At 38.8% G+C, this 18,877-nt stretch overlaps 1 protein-coding gene across 11 annotated transcripts in view; it reads right to left on the bottom strand.

Moving 5' to 3' along the window:
• Positions 1 to 18,877, bottom strand: part of Enah (ENAH actin regulator) — a 115,049-nt gene that overhangs the window by 30,312 nt on the left and 65,860 nt on the right. For 4 of the 11 annotated variants that reach the window (XM_028858999.2, XM_037211166.1, XM_037211169.1 and 1 more), the window contains exon 4: positions 1,078 to 1,134. The exons of 5 other annotated variants lie outside the window; for them this stretch is intronic. In XM_028858999.2, the coding sequence (XP_028714832.1) occupies positions 1,078 to 1,134 (57 nt within the window). Of the gene's footprint in view, positions 1 to 1,077; positions 1,135 to 2,520; positions 3,264 to 18,877 lie in introns of those variants that run through there. 2 more of the 11 variants (XM_028859008.2, XM_028859009.2) reach the window with 1 other exon arrangement.

The raw sequence follows: 18,877 nt of genomic DNA, 5'->3' as shown, positions 1-18,877 counted from the left end.
GAATTTTCTTTCCCCCCCTTATTTACAGCATGCTTGTGTAAACCAGTAAGCACATCAACTCAAAGAGGATTTTCCTTAAAGAAACCTTATCAACAATACTGAGAAACTACACTGAAAATTCTGAGTAACATGGATAAAGTACACACACTAAACTATTAATTCAATTCCCCCCCCATACACCACCTTACAGTTTTTTCTCATGAAATAATCTAGTTAGTCAAGGTATATATGAGTCAAAAAGGCACACGTGAATCAATAAAAAGTTCAAATAATTAAGACATTTTTTGAAACTTGGATTTTCAAAATAGAAAGATTCAGAGTCAAATAGAAATAAAAAGAATTCAAACAATGATATGTAGCTACATACTTGTCTATATAAACAATTTCCTTGTGCAAAATTTATATATATATAAATTTTATATAAAATCTGTTTATTTTATATAAAATCTATATAAACTATAAATGATTGCTCCAACCTGGGGTGGCTAAGTGACATACCTAATTTAACCATGCAAATAATACATGTATGTATACACATGTATGTTTATGAGAGTGAGCATGACAGAAAACTATCTATAAGCCTAGATTCAGTTCTAAGCCACAGAAGCCTAACCTACTGAATAGAGGAGGTTGTCGTCTGAAACCAACCTATGAGAAGAGTAAGTTTACATCTGCCTGTACAACATGCACATCTAGAACTCACCAAGGTAAACAAAGCTCTTTTCAAACAAGGCACATTTACATTACTCAAATCATATGAAAAATGCATATACCCTTTTCTTTTAAACTAAATTGAATGTTGGCTCCCAAAGAAAATTAGAATTTAAAAAACTCTCATTTATATTGGAAAAGGTGAACAAAAATAATTTGAAGATTCTATTTCTAACTAAATCCTCACTAGTAAGCCAACTCAAAACCACCTACATGAACACAACAAATATCACAACATAAAACAGAAGCTTGCTTTATATCCCAGATACCACAAACCAGACTATGGCCTAGGGACAAAAGTTATGGCAATGTGCAAGTCGTATGTACCACAGCTTGAAAAAGTAATGTAAACATAATGTTGCTTACCACAGAAAATACATCGCAAATTAGTGCTGTCCTGGGTAGCAGTAACCTTGCTCTGGGCTGCAACAGACACCTCCGTGTTAGAAGCTTCGAAAGACAATGGGGCCATCTGAAGAACTTCACATTAACTAAAAGGTGCTTTGAAATGTTCAAAATGTATTTATACATACGTCCTATCTAGATCCTCATTCTGGAAACTTTATCACTTTACAGCTTAAATATTTCCTGAGTTATACAATCAAAGAATGCAATCTGCATTTTAAGACTGTATTCTTTAAAACGTTAGTGAAAATGAAGTATAGAAAGTTAAAATATATGGCCAATAGAATTAATTTCATGAGGTCTATCCCCCATTTATGAGAACTGCATTAAAAAAATTCCGGGGAATTACTTTACTTATGATTGTTCACTTATATCAGCTGGAAAAAAACAAAGGCTATTAATTAAAAGGCCGTAATATATATTCACTGATATGAGATTACTCTGTACTTAATAATAACTAACGAGGCTTACAGAGACACACTTTACTACTATTTTTTCCCTAGACATGAAAACATACTCGACAAAAAATAATTACTAGAAATTTTGTGTAGCCACAACAGCTAGCCATTTAACATAAATGATTTACATTAAAATTTAGTTTACCAATGAAATAAATTCTTTTTAGGAAGAAAAACTCAAAGAGAAAGTGGTAATTTCTGAAAAGAGGAATGCTTTATCCAATCAAGGCAATACCCAAAATTGGGATGAGGAAAAACTTTTTATTAGTAATAACATGCAAAGGGTGCATCAATAATTTCTCAGAAAACCCTTTTCAGCAAGGCAAAGATTTTCTTTTCTTATGGGTACTACCTAAGAAAACAGTTAATGGCTTACATCTACGCTGGTTTAAGGAAGAGCATATTAAAGTGAACAAGACAGTATTTTAGTATATTCTTTAAATAAGACAACTCCTGCTAAGTAAAAATCAGAACCAAACCAATTTATATTCAAAGGCTTATCTTAATATGGTAATAAGTTATAAATACAAATAATTTTTTCATCATTTTTAGAAGACAACATAATCTAATTAAATCTTAAAGTCTTAGATACAGTAGGTACTTCAAATACCAATAAAACTGATAATGCCAACTTTGCTAAGTATTTCCACCCACCCATCTATTAAAGACGCATGCACAATATTTAAGTGTAGTAACATAACCCCAGGCACACAAAGGAAGACAAGCTCAACAAGCTAATGCGACCATGCTAAAGGAGATAAACATTTTAGAAAAATTATGATAATTACATTTTAAACTCCTTTATAAAAATCTTTCTCGCTGGTGTTTATAAATGCTACCTCCACCAAATCTTTATTAGTAAACATGCCCAGTCATCAGGTTTACCCTTGAGTTCCTTTAATCCATATTAAACAGGAAAACACACAAGGACAATTAAAAGGCTCACATGAAAAACCTGAGAAAATATCTTGTTTCTGACAGCAAAGGAGCGTCCCCATCCCATGAGCACTCATTTCAGCAGAAAGTCACCTGACAACTGTCAGAATGCAGGCATCGTTATCACTGCAGACCATTCCCGACCGAGAACTACTATCTTTCTCACAACTCAACTACTAAGCAATCCCTGCTTGTCATCGTTAAGCATCTTCTTTCTGGTGACTTTTATTTCTGTTAACAAGTAAAGCACTGACTGACTTTCTGACGGGGTCGCTTGAATTCTACTGCAGTTTGCATTTCCCGAAGACACTGAATTATTCATCCCATCATATGCATAAGGCTAACAGCGTCCTGCTTACTGTTGACACCATTAACTCTTTCTTTACTGAATCTGAGAAGGTTGATTTATACAGGCAAATACATTATTACCAGTTTTAATGCTAGCATTTATCTATGAAAAGACACTTTTTTTTTTTTAAAGCAAGCCATACAACAGAAGCTTAGTTAGGGCTAAGGAAACCAGGGTGAAACACATGGGAAAACAAACCTAAAGCAATGAAAATTAATCAAAAATGTAGAACTTAACATTTTATGATATTTCTGCAAGTAATATAGCCCTCCTCATCAACTCCTGTGGCCTTTTGATCTTGTTCAGATGCTCATCTGTCTCTTAATGTAATTTGTGAAACAGTTACCCTTAAGGCTTTGTCCCTGCCTTTACTATTTTTTTACCATTTGACTGTTTTTTTTTGTTTTTAAACAAGGAAACAAAAAGACATTAATCGAGGTGATTTCCATCTGTAATGGAAAATCACAGGCTTCTTAGCTTTGATCCATCATTCTATTGCATGCATTTTATTATTACCTATAACTTCTACAGCAGACCCTTAGAGCATTTGTGCTTTAAAAAAAAAAAATTAGTGAGCCAGGCAGTGGTGGTACACGCCTTTAATGTTGCACTTAGGAGGCAGATCTCTGTGAGTTCAAGGCCAGCTTAGTCTACAGAGTGAGTTCCAGGACAGCCAGGGCTGTTACAGAAAAACTGTGTCTCAAGGAAAAAAAGAAAGGAAAAAAAAAAACAAAAACAAAAAACAAAACAACAAACAAAAAAACTAGTGGTTTCTATTATTAACTATTAGCCATCTTAAGGTAATTTGTAAAGGGAACACTATCCATCTCAGCACTTTGTATTTCTAAGGATTGAGTGAGATGTTCCCTTAAAGACTGGTTTGGATTTGATTTGTCTTCCTGGAACCTAGTCACTGAGTGACAGAGCTCAATGTTATCATTTAAAAGAATGGTGTTCACACTTCTGGTCATTTCAGTAAAGACCCTTAGACTCAGAGGAAGTGAAAGCAAAGGCTAAGGTAAGGACAGAATGGAGGCAGGCACAGGAGCTACCCACATTAAAAACAGTTAAGTCCCTAAAACAGACTGAACAGGCTGTATTTATATACTTATGTGGTGGTGGTGGTGGTGGTGGTGGTGGTGGTGGTGGTGGTGGTGGTGGTGTGGTGGCGCACGCCTTTAATCCTAGCACTCAGGAGACAGAGGCAGGAGGATCTCTGTGAGTTCCAGGTCAGCCTGGCCTTCAGAGCAAGTTCCAGTACAGCCAGGGCTGTATTAAAGAGGTCATGTCGCAAAAAAAAAAAAAAAAAAAAAAAGAGGCCATGAATTTGAAGGGGAATGGGAGGGTTTGGAGGGAGGAAAGGGAAGAGGGAAATTATGTAATTTATATTTTAATTTAGAAAAGTTTTAAAACCTAAAAACAACAACCAAGTTCCAGATTGCAGGGCATTATTCAGAGACATGAAAATTACAAACAATAAATTTATTCAAAGCAATGGGCACTTTAAGGTTTGTTTGTTCAGTTTTTGGTTTTTCAAGACAAGATTTCTCTGTGCAGCTCTGGCTGTACTGGAACTTGCTCTGGAGACCAGGCTGGCCTCAAACTCTCAGAGATCCACCTGTTTCTGCCTCCCGACTGCTAGGATTAAAGGTGTGAGCCACCCCTGCTAGGCTAATGTTGCATTCTAAAAGCACTTTCACAGCATTATTTCAAATTTTGTTTTGAAACATGTATGCTTAATGAAAGAAATCATCTCTCAAGAAATGGAGCACTGTGTAGTTATAACCACATACGGAAAAAAACCAACATTATCTAGACCTCTCACTTCTTTGATTTAATCTAGAGCAATATGTATATATGTATTTGGCTTCCTCTCCTTTGCTACCAGAAGGTAATCTTTCTTCAACTTATGTTTTCAAATGTACTTATCGTTTACTTTTAAAAAAACAGAAGAAAAAATGGCTGTAAACAATAAATTGCAGATCATTTAGTACACACACTGTACAGGCCCACCACGTTTTGTTAGTCCTTTATTTTCAACCAAGGAACAACAGACTGTCTCTAGCTGAAGAAACTTTAGGGGTCAGCTCAACTAGATGCTCAGTGGCCGATAATTTACCAATCCTGTCATATCCTGATGTTCTAAAGACACACTAACCAGTGCCTCCTCATTCATTTCACTAGTTCTTCTTCCTAAGCAAAAATCAAGACCTGTCAACACATCAATCACCTCTCGTGTCTTCCTGCCCTTTATCGTTCAGGTGTCAGGTATATATTCAGAGAAAACAGTGCACTTTCCAGTGGTAACATGTTTAGTGATGAGCAGAGCATCTGCTGACTTTCAACCAGCATTAGCTACTCAGTTGCACAAACTGGAAACACAGAGCTGTGGCACCTCTTCCCTTTACTCTTATTGCTTGCTCCAAAGCTGTCCACGAAGCCTCCTTGCTTCCCTTCCGCCTTCACTGACACTGCTTGTTTGATGACCTACTGCTTAGGAGTGTTCAGTGTTGAGAAGTTGAGCGCATACTCGAGGGGAGGAAGGAACAGTAACTCTTCTGATCCATTTCCCCATACTTTTTATTTTTCTATTCTTGTTTTATAATGTATATACTATGCCAACACCAAAGTGTGTGTGTGTCTGGTTAAGTAATATCAATTTGGCTACTTTTCAGCAAGAATTGAAACAAAAAAAAAATTTTTTTTTGAGACAGGGTTTTACTGGATAGCACAACTTCTAAAGATATTCCTTAAGAATATGGAGTTGGAGAGACAGCTCCATGGTTAAAAACACTGGCTGCTCTTCCAGAGGACCCAGGTTTGGTTCCTAGAACTCACATCAGGAAGCTCACAACTGCCTGTAAGTCCAGCTCCAAGGAATTTGACATCTTCTTTGGGCCTCATTGGGCAACTATACATACATGTATGGACACTCACACATACACATAAACATAAAAAATTCAATAAAAAACACCTCTGAATATATATACACCCATTTAGGACAGCTCATCAAAACTCAGGACTGTCCTAGTTACACAGGTCAACTGGCTCCTTTTCCATGGGAACCCAATGCTCCTGGGCCCTTCTTTTTCTCTGCACAGTAATTCACTGTATTTTAAGTAAGTTGCTTACTAGGAAGCCTCAATATCTAAAATAACAAAGGACAGCAAATATATAAATAACAAGAGTTTGAAATTGGATTTTGAAATTCATAAACTCACAAAATTTTATTGTAATAGTTTTAATGAGTTTAAAATAAACTGTACTTTCCACTGTAAGACTTATTACATAGCATTAAATACAAGGTTTTAATATGTATTATTTGAAATGGTATTTAAAAATTGTTTACACAGGGCTAGCAAGATGGCTCAGAGGTAAAGGTGCCTGACACCAAACCATGCATGTCTGCCTGGAGGAAAGAACCAATCCCTCAGGGTCCTCTGATCTTCACCTTACAGACTGACATGCTTGTGAGCACACCCACACCCAAACACAAATGTTGACAACCCAGATATCACTATCTCTCAAGTGTAATAATAACAACGTACCTTTGTTTTACTATGCTTTTAAAAGTATGGTGTAGTAGGCTGAAGAGATGCCACATTGGTTAAATCATTCGCCTCCCAAGTGTGAGGAAGTAAGTTTGGATCCTCAGAATCAATGTGTCAGATGGGTGTGGTAGCCCGCCTATAACTCCAATTAGGAAGTCAGAAACAGGATACTAGAGCAAGACCTAAAATGCCAGCATCCCAGAGTCTGAGGTAGTAAGATTTAGAGTTGGCTACACAGTCAGACTCAGTCTAAAAAAGCAAAACAATGTTCTGTTCAAGTTGTTTTTAATGCCATGCCATTTCAAACAAAGATAGTTTGTTGTTTAGATGAAACAGTATATTCAAAAATAAAATAAAACACACACACCACCACCACCACATGTTGCCAAACATAAAAATTGAGAGAAATTTAAAACAGGAGTGCCATATTCCTACTCTTAAAAATCCATAAACAAGGTGATGGAGAGATGGTTCAGTGGCTAGGAGCATTGGCTGCTCTTCTAGAGGACCTGGGTTCAATTCCCAGCACTCACATGACAGCTCACAGCTGTCTATAACTCCAGTTTCAGGGGATTCGACACACTCACAAAAGCCTACATGCTGGCAAAGTACCAATGAGCATAAAATGTATTTTTTTTTAATTTGTAAACGTTAATTATTTCAGTTTAAGAAAGCTGTACAATAAATGCAAAATATTCTGATATTTATATTACTTTATCATTTTGCTTCCTTCGCTGACAATTTCCACATTATATTTAGCCTTCTATTATAAATCCTCAAAAAATAAGATACAAAGCAGCAGAAATGTATTCTTTATTTATCAACAAGCCACTATAAAAACCTAATATCCACAGGGAGGACCTAAGGTTTCTCTAATTTCTCATGTAATTGCTGGATAAACTGACTGCCTCACTAGACTTGAAGACACTCAAAGATAACATATAAACCATTCAATGAAAAAAAGAAATGAGGAAGGAAAGACTTGACTCCTCCTGGGTATGGTGGAGGAGGTTTGCTGTAGATAAAGGGGAGAACACAGCCAGAGGCAGGGACATCCCGCAGAGTCCAGAGTGAACAAGACCCCGAGCTGGACAATGAAAGAGAGGGGGAGGCGAAGGGAAGAGCCAGGAGAGTAAAGGGTAGGTAATCAAATGGCTGGATTATATAGGGAAGGGCAACCCAACTCCTGGACTGGAGAAGTTTAGGGTAGGGAATGGGTTATGCCAGCCAAACTCTGTAACAGGTAGGGACTGAGGGATGCTGGGAGAAACTGGCAGCCAACTCTGCTTTGATCCTGCAAGGGATGTGAAACTCAAAAATAAAACTGAACTGTTCAAACTGAGGACAAAATATATTCTCAAGATGAAAGAGATATTATTCAAGCAGATTTTCCAATGTTTCCATTAACAGCAGTGCAACAATTCTGGCTTCTTAAGAAAGAAACTATGGAGACTCAACATCTATTTATGCAAATATTATATTACTGCACTAAATATACTTGAAAGCTACATTTAGTCTAGCTTAATGGGTCTTTAAGTTCCATTTGAAAAGAAAAATCTATGTTTTTAGCCTGATATAAAGGGACACTTTGGTGATTTAATTTTTACATACAAGTAAGTGCTACTGTATTTGTACTATGGCTAAGTCTGGCTTTGCTGGATTTATTTTATATAGCCCAGGAATTAATCATTCAGAATACACTGAAAAAAGTACGCAAGAGAAAGATGTACACGACAAATCTCATGGTACTGAAGTAAGAGCTGGGGCGTAGGTGAGTGTGTTTATAGGTCTGGGTCACGAAGGAACCAAGAGAAGCAAGGACCAGTCTAACAGAAAGCCGCTGCAGGGTTATCTGGGACATATGCCTACCCTACCTTCTTCCTAGGGATGCAATGTCATAGTGTCAGTTCAATCTGCAGAGGACTGGGAGACCCTTTCATGGGTGTTCATCATTTATCTAGTCAATACTTTCAAACTAGGGGTGTATGAATCCAAGGTTTGAGAATGAACGATTAGGACAAAATGTTTCTAAAACAAATCCCTCAGGAAAAATTTATTCTTCCTATATGAATGGCACTGGAATAACAAAATACTGCAGCCCAGTGTGGTGGTGCATGCCTTTAATCCCAGAACTCAAAAGTCAAAAGCAAGCAGATCTCTGTGAGTTCAAAACCAGCCTGGTCTATACAGTGAATTCCAAAACAGCCAGGGCTTTGAAGGGAGTCCCAGTTTTATGTCTTGACACAAGCTGGAGTTATGAAAGGAAGGAACCTCAACTGAGAAAATACCTCCATAATGTCCAGCTGTAAATCATTTTAATTAGTGATTGATGGGGGAGAGTTGAGCCCATTGTGGACGGTGTCATCCCTGGCCTGGTGGTCCTGGGTTCTATAAGAAAGCAGACTGAGCAAAAGCCATGAAGAGCAAGCCATGAAGAAGCACTGCTTCGGATGATCAACTGATAAACAAAACAGATTGGCCAGTAGCCAGGCAGGAAGTATAGGTGGGACTAGCAGAGAGGAGAATTGAAAGAACAGGAAGGCAGAGAGGAGGAGACACCAGCCTGCTGTCCAGGGAGCATGATGTAAAGGCAGCAGGTAAAGCCACAGAACACGTGGCGACATATAGATTAACAGTAATGGGCTGAGTATAAGAGTAAGAGCTAGACAATGGTAGGCCTGAGCTAATTTAAATAATATAAGAGTTGGTGTGTTTTGTAAGTGGGCTACGGGACTGCAGGGGCTTGGTGGGACCTGGAGAGAAAAACTCTAGCTACAAAGCAGCCCTCCACGGTCTCTACATCAGCTTCTGCCTCCAGGTTCCTGCCCTGTTTGAGTTCCTATTCTGAATTTCATCAATATGGAAGTGTAAGTCAAGAAACCCTTTCCTCCCCAGGTTACTTTGACTATGGTTTTATCACAGCAACAGAAGAAACTACCTGAGACAGACCTGTCTCCAAAAAAGTAAGAGTGAAACAAAACAAAAAGACCTGAAACATTTTCAAAAGACACAACTTATCTGTTTTTCCTTGTGAATCATCTGAGACACTACACTCACAGAAATAGCACGTCTACTTCAGAAGACCCATTTTTAGTAACTTTACACAAGTAGCATGCTACATTTGCTAAATTTATTTCCCTAACCTATTTCCCAAGCACCACTTTGTGAAGTACTTACACTGCCTTGCAGATATTCCCAACCTAGTATTATCTTCTCTATACAAGTAAAAGCCACATAAGATCAACCGCTTTCAATTATTTCATTGTTCCTTTATTATTCTAGTATCATATAGCACAGTATCTAAATAGGAATACAAAAAATTCTGTCCATTGATGCTTTTATTTAAAATACTGGTTAGATATTTCTATCTTGTCTAGATTATGAAAACGGGAATGCATGGTGTTAACTCAGAAGCAGCATACTAATGTGTATGTGGACATGAGGAAGCTGGTGCGGCTGCACGTATAGAGATGAATGAAAACTTTTTTCAAAATTAAAAGGTAAAATCTGTGTGAGAGATTTGTCTGCCATTCTGTGCTGCAATGACATCAAGAGAGAAGTGGTTCCCAGTCATTCCTTATCACTGTAGAAGACAGAGGCTACCTAGTTCCAGTCTGGTTGTCCTTTGTGTCCTATACAGAAACCAGACTGATGAAATGACATTCAGTAAAATGCTTCTCTAATTCGTGAACACAACACCAATTAAAAATTGCAAATACTGGTGAAACAAATGTGTGCAAGTTATTATGCCTGTGGAGGGCAAGTATCCACATTATGAGATGATGCCTGCAGGTCACTGCAGCAACAACCGTGATCAAAGCTTGGTATAAGGCAAGTCTGAAGACAGCTGCCAGATGCGCAGAGAAACAGAGATGCAAGGCAGACTGCAGCACAGTGAACTTCAGATTAAACTAACTTGTTAAAGGTTGTAAATTCCAGATTTACCACAAAAGCGGCATCTGCCTCTGAGTTTCCCTAACTCCACTTCGGAGCAGGATAAGTTCTACAACCAAAGACTAATTGTGGTGCTCCCTAAAAATCAGACATGAATTCAGGAGACTTCATGGACATGGAAGAGTGAGGTTGGGGGGGGGTTGCTATGGGATGCTGTGGTCTAGACGTGACATGGCTACTACACTCACAGTTCACTGCAGCTATGGTTGCCTGCTCGAGGTCAAGGCAACAAGATCAGACAACATTCCAGCAGGAAGCACCAACAGGACTCAATGATAAAAGAGACATGAGGGCTGAAGAGGACTGCTGACTGGACAGTCTGGAGAGGCATATGAGGAGAGAACTGGGGTTGAATATGCCCAATATACATTGTATACAGGTATGAAACTGTTAAATAATAAAAAAGTTCTAAAAAAAAAAATTAGACAAGTTATAATCAAACTAAAATAGCTTGCCCAAGTACTGATGTTCAGGGACATAAAACTCACTCAGGTAACTTTCAAATTTATTATAATGGTATGATTTATTTTAATTTACATACATAAAAAGAATTCATGTAATATAACTGTGGGGGGAAAAAAGAAAGTCAGTCAGGCTGTGGTGACACATGCCTTCAATTACAGAACTTAGGAGGCAGAGGCAGGCAGATCTCTGAGTTCGAAGCAAGCCTGGTCTATAAAGCAAGTTCCAAGACAGCCAGGTATACACAGAGAAACCCTGTCTCAAAAACAACAACAACCCCCACCCAAAAAAAGTAAAGTCATAAATGTACCAAGTACATAGGAAGCAGAGAGCTTAAATTTCTAAAAGGCAAAGCTATAAAAACATCAATGGTTATCACCCTTAAGAGATGGTAGCTTCACACCTAAAAGACCATTTTTTTATTGCGTATGAAAAAAAGGCTTCCACACCTATACTGTCCCTTCACTATTAGAGAAGGAGGGCGGTGGTGGTGAAGAAAGGAACAGCAGTCTTTACCCTCTTCTGATCTGCAAAGTCCTATTTTTAAACACCAGCCTCTTGTGATGTCTTTTTGTGGGGAAGAAAGAAGGTGAAATATGTAAGATGAAAAGAACTGAGGGAAAAAAATGACAGAAAGGTTTCTATGTTGCAGGCAAAGCCAGGGGTGTCTACCTATTAAAAAAGACAGAAAACAGCAATAATCAATTCCTATCCAATAGGCAGCTTTCAATTTTTCCTTGCTAGATGATGTGAAACTGATACAGAGAATACAGAAACTGTGTGTTAACAGCAGCAGTTCTCAGGGCCTCGCAGGACTTGTACACTTAAAAATTACTGCAGATACTGGAAATCCTGTCTACTAGGTTCTATCCACCATTATTCATGAGACAGGGTTTCTTTGTGTGGCCCTGGCTGTCCTGGAATGCTCTGTAGACCAGGCTGGCCTTGAACTCAGAAATCCACCTGCTTCTGCCCTGTCTCCCGAGTGCTGGGATTAAAGGTGTGCTACACCACCACCACCACCACCACCACCACCACCACCACCACCACCACCACCACCCATTCCACTATGATTTTTAATATTAGACTATTTGAAGTTTAATGTGTAAGAATTCATTTAGGATATAAAAGCTGTCACATGCCGCTGCCACCGCTGCTGCATGCCTTTAATCACAGCACTCGGGAGGCAGAGGCAGGTGGATCTCTGTGAGTTCGAGGCCAGCCTGGGCTACCAAGTGAGCTCCAGGAAAGGCACAAAGCTACACAGAGAAACCCTGTCTCGAAAAACAAAAACAAAAAAAGCTGTCACATCTAAAATAGTAACATGATGAAATAAATAAATGAGTGTATGTGTGACTTAACGACACAGATTTACGTTTTTATAAGCCCTGCTGTGGTCTGTCTCCCGTGATGGATTTGTTGCAGGTTTCCTATCGTGAGGTATGGCCTTGAGAGAAGCAATTGGAGTGGTGTCCTCAGATGGGAGACAGTCACAGGAGGGCTTTTCAAGACAGGGTTTCTCTGAGTAGCCCTGGCTATCCTGGGACTCACTCTGTAGACCAGGTTGGCCTCGAATTCACAGAGATCCGTCTGCTTTCACCTCCTGAGTGCTGGGATTAAAAGCGTGCACCACCATGCCCGGACACAGGAGGGCTTTTCTAAGAGAAGAGCTCTGTCCCTTGGGGCCTTCTAGTCTGGCAAAGTGATCTCCCAATGACATGTTTTGAGGCCTTCACCAGAGTCCAGCAAGAAGCCTGTGCTATACATCCCCACAATGTGCTGAACTGTCGACTAATAAACTGTTCTTATAGTGCAGATGCTCTTTGGCCTTTCATCACAGGAAAATGGGCTTTGATATTTGGCTTCACAGAAGACAACTGGACTATTTCTTCTCTTTGTATTCAATATGCTGCATTATGTGTTTTCACTGATGTATAATAAAGGGATTTTTTTTTTTTCTTTCAAGACAGGGTTTGCGCCTTTCCTGGATCTCACTCTGTAGACCAGGCTGGCCTCGAACTCACAAAGATCCACCTGGCTCTGCCTCCCGAGTGCTGGGATTAAAGGCGTGAGCCACCACCGCCTGGCTCGGGAATTTTTTTTTTTTAATGGAGCACTTTGTAGCAATCTAGACAGGAACTCCCTCAAATGTCCTTAAGCCACTTTACTGAATCCCTAAGTGAGGGTTTTAAACTCAAGATTCCCGATTCTACCTCTGGTTTATTTAGCAAAGAAGAAAGTCATAGAAGTGAGCACAGCAATCTAGGTAGTAATCCTGATGATAACAGTCTGCACAATATCCACTCACTTCTCTTTTAATGACTAGATATGAAACTATTTCAAATATACATCAATACAAAAGCCAGAAGATAAAGCCCAATGAGAACACTGGCATTTAAGTAGTCTTGAAAACCAGAACCCTTCTTATCCCAGTTCTAGTCCACAACTTCAACAGCTTCCTGTGGGCAAATGGGAAGACAGGAGAGCAGAGGCTCAAGCTGGGAAGGAAGCACAGAAAACAGCCTTCCTACGACAATGCAGGCCAAACGCATCCCGTCCAGGGGAAGACACCAGATTATTCTCTTTTAGAAAAATGGAGGAATTAGGCACCCAAATCATTTTCTGACTGAAAAAGTTTAATCACACTGAAATGAAAATTTAGGCTTTGAGGTATAATAAAAGATGTGGGGCACAGAAAGCTAAAGTGATTCAGTAGCTCCTGTTCCTTTTCAAAAGTCAGAAATTCTCTCTCTTCTCAAAAAAAAAAAAAAATTCATTTTTGTCCTTTTATGTGTATGAGTAATTTGCCTGCATGTTTTGTCTGTGCGCCATGTCATGTAGTGCCTTTGGAGACCAGAAGAGGGCATCAGATCACCTGAAACTGGAATAAAACTGCGGTGGAGGCTTGGAACCAAACAGTCCTGCAAGCTCTCTTACTGCTGAGCTCTCTCGTATTAGTTCTTTCTTTCTTTCTTTCTTTTTTTTTTTTTTGTTGTTGTTTTTTTTTTTTTTTTTTGGTGTTTTCAAGACAGCGTTTCTCCGTGTAGTTTTGGTGCCTGTCCTGAATTTCACTCTGTAGACCAGGCTGACCTCAAACTCACAGAGATCTGCCTGCCTCTGCCTCCTGAGTGCTGGGATTAAAGGCACATGGCACCACCACCCAGCTCTCTCTTATTATTTTAACAAATCTCTTTAACTTAGTTTAGTGTGACTCTGTCCAAATTAGCTGTATGTGTAATTAATCTTTGTTCTTTCACAAGTCACTGAAAATCAATCAGTTATGTACAGTTCAGACACTGTAGCTATCCTACCCTTATCAGTATCCGGTGCAACCATAAGACATACTGACACCTTCAGTCATTAATTACAACTTCTGGTTAGTTTCAGGTAAGATTATCTCTACAAAGAGCTGATAATTTTAGCCTCAAAGCAGCTTACAGTTTGGGCATTAGGGATATCACTAAAATGCATGATGTGTTCCCGAGATTGAAAACCATTTCGGACTTTCTTCTGTTTTCAAGTTGGCCACTGCTCTGAGTACGTGATTATGCATCTCCTATAAAAACAAACATTCACATACATCACGTGAAATGTTAATAAACAACTAGTTCTAACATTGGCTCTCTAATTTTCTTTCCTTTTTCTATTTTCATGTGTACATGTTTGGGGTGCATCTATGTGCAGGCCCAAGGCTAATGTCAGAATGTTGTATGTCCTTAAACATGACTTTCTCGTATCAGTTATATCCTGTTTGAAGAGCAGAACATTGACAACACCACTTTTCTTTAATTCTTCTATGTACAGATAGATGGACTCAAAACAATAGATGACTTAACTTTTTCTATGGACAGTAATTTTCTTCACAGGGGAGGGGTAAAGAAGCTGGAGGAAATAATCTGACAAAGTGCACTTTTCATTCTCAAAATAAGCTATTCCCCATGAAATCTGAATCAGTCTCCAAAATTAACACTTTATACTTTAAGAATGGCAATGGCCCCTGTGTCGTCTAATTCCCGTGCCACACTGATGAACCGTTCTCTAAATGAGGAAACCTGTCCAGGGAGTGACCTGCTCAGCCCCAACTGGAGATGAGACAAAACTGGAAACTCAATTCCAAATTCAAGTTTTTCCACAGGTCACATTAAAGGTCTTAAAATTTTACTAAGAAATACAACTCAAGATGAAATGCAAATTTTTTCTAATTTCTTTCTCACCCTAAACTGGCTTTTTTTCATATGTCTTTGTAAAAGAAAATGCCTTAGAGGTTTTGAATTGAAAGGCAGAAAAACGTAGTAACAAAAGAAATCGGCCACTAGAAGATCCAGCCGCCTCCGTGGTGCCTCCCTTCCTAAAGACACACCTCCCAACACATGTGCTATCTGGAAACTGAGGACGACGCCAGACACACTGATCGGCCCTACTCTACCAATGGCAGATGTATAAACGGGAGACACTATTAGAGCTGTGTTAATAAAGTTCCCTAAACACAGTATGCCCAGAAATATCTTTGCTATCCCCTTAATAATCACCTCTCTAAAGCCTCTTTCTATTCTTTCCACCTCTGGATCATGGCACCAACCTCACCAGTACTCCAAAATCATGTGTCTGGGTATCATCTCAAAACATCATTTATTCTTCCTATGTCACAGTGAGAAGAGGTTGAATTTTAAAATAAGATCTAGGAACAAATGCCACTGTCTGGATGTAGGCCCTAAGGCTAGTCTAGTGGCCATAAGCCCAAATCCTACTTCTAGAACAGTAATATCACTAAACTCATACGGTGTGTATGTATATACGTATATACATACATACATACAGATAGATGGATAGATAGGTATAAAATCATAAAATCACCAGTAAAGTTAGATAGATAGATAGATAGATAGATAGATAGATAGATAATAAAATCACCAGTAAAGTTTATTCTAGATTAAGATCAGAAACATAGTAAGTAAGCAATCAAGTCCAGCTCAGAAATGCTGTCCTGATTTACTGAGGTCATACGCAGAAGCTAAAATGGTAACGTGATGGGACGAGTACGCACTCGATAGAAGCTGGTTGCCTCCGCTTCACTGTGTTCCTTTCCCTCTCTACTGTGTGGAAGACCAGGCCACATCTTTCTTATCAATATTATTACAACAGATGTTGACCCATGTTCACCACTCCACCACTTTTCTACTACAGCACAAGCCTGGCTACCCACCTGAGGGCAAATGATAAAAAGATAAAAGACACCACCAGCCCCCTTCAATCTTTCTAGCCCTACCTGTTAGGATTTCCCTATGCCCCAGACCACGTAAATTCTCATGCTCTAACCACAACATGGTCTGTTCTTTCTCAATTGTGACATACCTTCATGACAAGCCCACTTAGAATATTCTCTTATCGAGGAGGTCCAAACACCTTCTGCTTGCAAAGTTTGCTCTTTGGTAATCCAAAGGCTTTACTTCGAACCTCATTCATGAACTATCTCGATGTTCCTGGCTTTCCTAGCTGGCTCTAGGCCAGGTATGCAATCCCAGAAGGAAAGGGATGGGCTTAATTATATTGATGTTATTCTCAGTGGCTACCAGAACAGTACAACCCTGAGATTGTAAGCTTAGTGTTGTTCTTATTCATATCAGCAACCTAGAAGACTAGGAAGTAAAACTATCACTAGGAACAAGTATTTTAGGGCCTGGGATAATGGAGTATGACTTTAATCCCAGCATTTGGAAGGAAGAGGCAGGAGGATCTCTGTGAGTTCAGGGCCAGTGTGGTTTGCATAGGGAGTTCCAGGACAGCCAGGATTACACAGAGACCCGGTTTCAAAAAAGAAAAACAAAAAACCAAGAATTTCCAGAAACATTCTGAGATTTTAAAAATCCAATCAATTCCAAGTATATCATAAAGATATTATATAATGTTGAGAATGCCAATGCTTATATAATAAGTAATATTAGGCCAGGTTTATGTTAAAAAATTAATATAATCTCAAAATTTATTATAAATCTGATGAAAACTTCAACCATAAGAAGGTTATCTCTCTCGAAAAACCAAAAAAAAAAAAAAAAAAAAAAGAAAAGAAAAGAAGGTTATCTCTCGGGGTTGGGGATTTAGCTCAGTAGTAGAGCACTTGCCTAGCAAGCACAAGGCCCTGGGTTTGGTCCTCAGCTCTGGGTTAAAAAAAAAAAAAAAAAAAGTTATCTCTGGCTGTGTTCTCATTCACAACAGTTAAAAAACAAACCCACCCAGTCTTTCAGTTAGTGGTAAAATATTTTGAGGTTTTTCTTTTGGTAAGCTATGCTTAATCATGGCTGAACAAACACAGAGTAATCTAACTGGAATAACATTTTCTTTTTAAAAAATGGGTTTAAAGACACATTTCCTGTTACCAAATGATTTAAACCATTTACAAAAATGCAACAAGGCTGTGCAGATTTACCTCAACCAACCATCAGCAGGATTGACACTGCAGCTTATATAATCTATTGCTATTATCTACAGAAGCCTATAAATATACTTGACAAGTAAATACAGAAATAAAAATTGTTGATCTGTATGATATATTTATTTAAACTGAGATAATTTCCATTGGTGAAAAGAAGTTATACTGTAGCATTTGGTAGAAAAGCAAGAGCACTAATTCAGCTCCTTGAAAAAATGTCAGAACATGTGATTCCTGTTTTTTTTTTAATTCCAAATATAACTCACTGTATTTAGCACCTCCTGTACTTTCCAGTATATTAGATAATTGCATACCATGTTAAAAACAAAATAAAGGAAAACATTCCTGCCACCCACCTTTTCATAAAAAACTGAAAATATTAAACATACACATGAGGGATGCTGTGAAGGTTCAAGTGACTAGTACAAAGAACACTGCATTTCTCTTCTTAATTAAAAAATAAAAATCAAAAAAGAGGATTTAGAGGGCTTCGAAGGATGGCAGCAAAAGAAGGGAGAAACGTGGCATCGCTGGCTTGGGCAAAAAGAGACAGTTCTTCAGCCAGGTACATGGTGCTGGGGCACGCCTTTGATCCCAGCTCTCCAGAGGCAGAGCCAGGCGGATCTCTGTGAGTGCAAGGCTAGCTTGGTCTACAGAGGCGTCCCAGGACAGCCAAGGCTACACAGAGAAATCCTGTCTCAAAAAAACAGAGAGAGAGAGAGAGAGAGAGAGAGAGAGAGAGCTGCTAAACAATGCTCTGGGAAGCCATGTTGTACCTCAGTGGCTATGAGCCCTGCCCTACTGATCAGAGAGCTTCCCTCCCCTAACTTTTGGTCCATTTGTACTGAGTCTCAAAAAAAGTTTGAATAAAGAAGTCCATGACCTTAAAGTCTGAGAATCACTAAGAAGGATTAACTGATAAACAGCAATGTTTGACTCCCATGTTAACACCTACACAAATATACGTAACAGTATACAAATAAGCATTAACAGTCAATATGGAACATGGCTTTATAACGTCGTGAAAACAGGCTGAGGATGTAGCTCAGTGGTAGAGTGCTTGCCTAGCATGTACAAAGTTCATTTCAATTCCCAGCACCACAGAAGGAAGAAAGGAGGGAGGAAAAGGAGAAAAGGGAAGGAAGGAGGGAGAGAGGGAGGGAGGGAGGGAGGGAAGGAGGGAGGAAAGGAAACTGTCAACAAGCATAAAGAGTAAGAGAGAACTAGATCAGTATGATCAAAGTACAGTATTATGTATATGAAAATATCAATATCATGCAATTCATTATTTTGTACAAATAATATATACTAATAAAAAATTTAAAAAGACAGATGCAGAAAATTGCTCTGCCTTCATGGGAAAGTTTGTTCTTTTGCTTCTGGTCAACTGTGTTGAGCTACTGTTTACAGAAGAGTCTGAAGTCAAGATTTTCCGACAGCTTGGGTTAGCAGAAAGAGCAGATGATTTCAACAGATGATTTTTTTTTTTTTTTTTTTTTTTTTGGCTGTGAACCCAAAGCAAAGAGCTTTGGCAAAGGAAGATAAGACCAGGCTGCTATGCAGTATTGTTTGGTATGTTTGTTTAGGTGGATGGGTGGGGGCCAGCACAATATTAGGTAGAGGA

This window comes from Peromyscus leucopus, chromosome 15 (genome assembly GCF_004664715.2).
Source record: "Peromyscus leucopus breed LL Stock chromosome 15, UCI_PerLeu_2.1, whole genome shotgun sequence".
Classification (NCBI taxonomy): Eukaryota; Metazoa; Chordata; class Mammalia; order Rodentia; family Cricetidae; genus Peromyscus; species Peromyscus leucopus.
The sequence above is the reverse complement of the archived record's forward strand: the minus strand, read 5'-3'. Positions and strand labels throughout refer to the sequence as shown.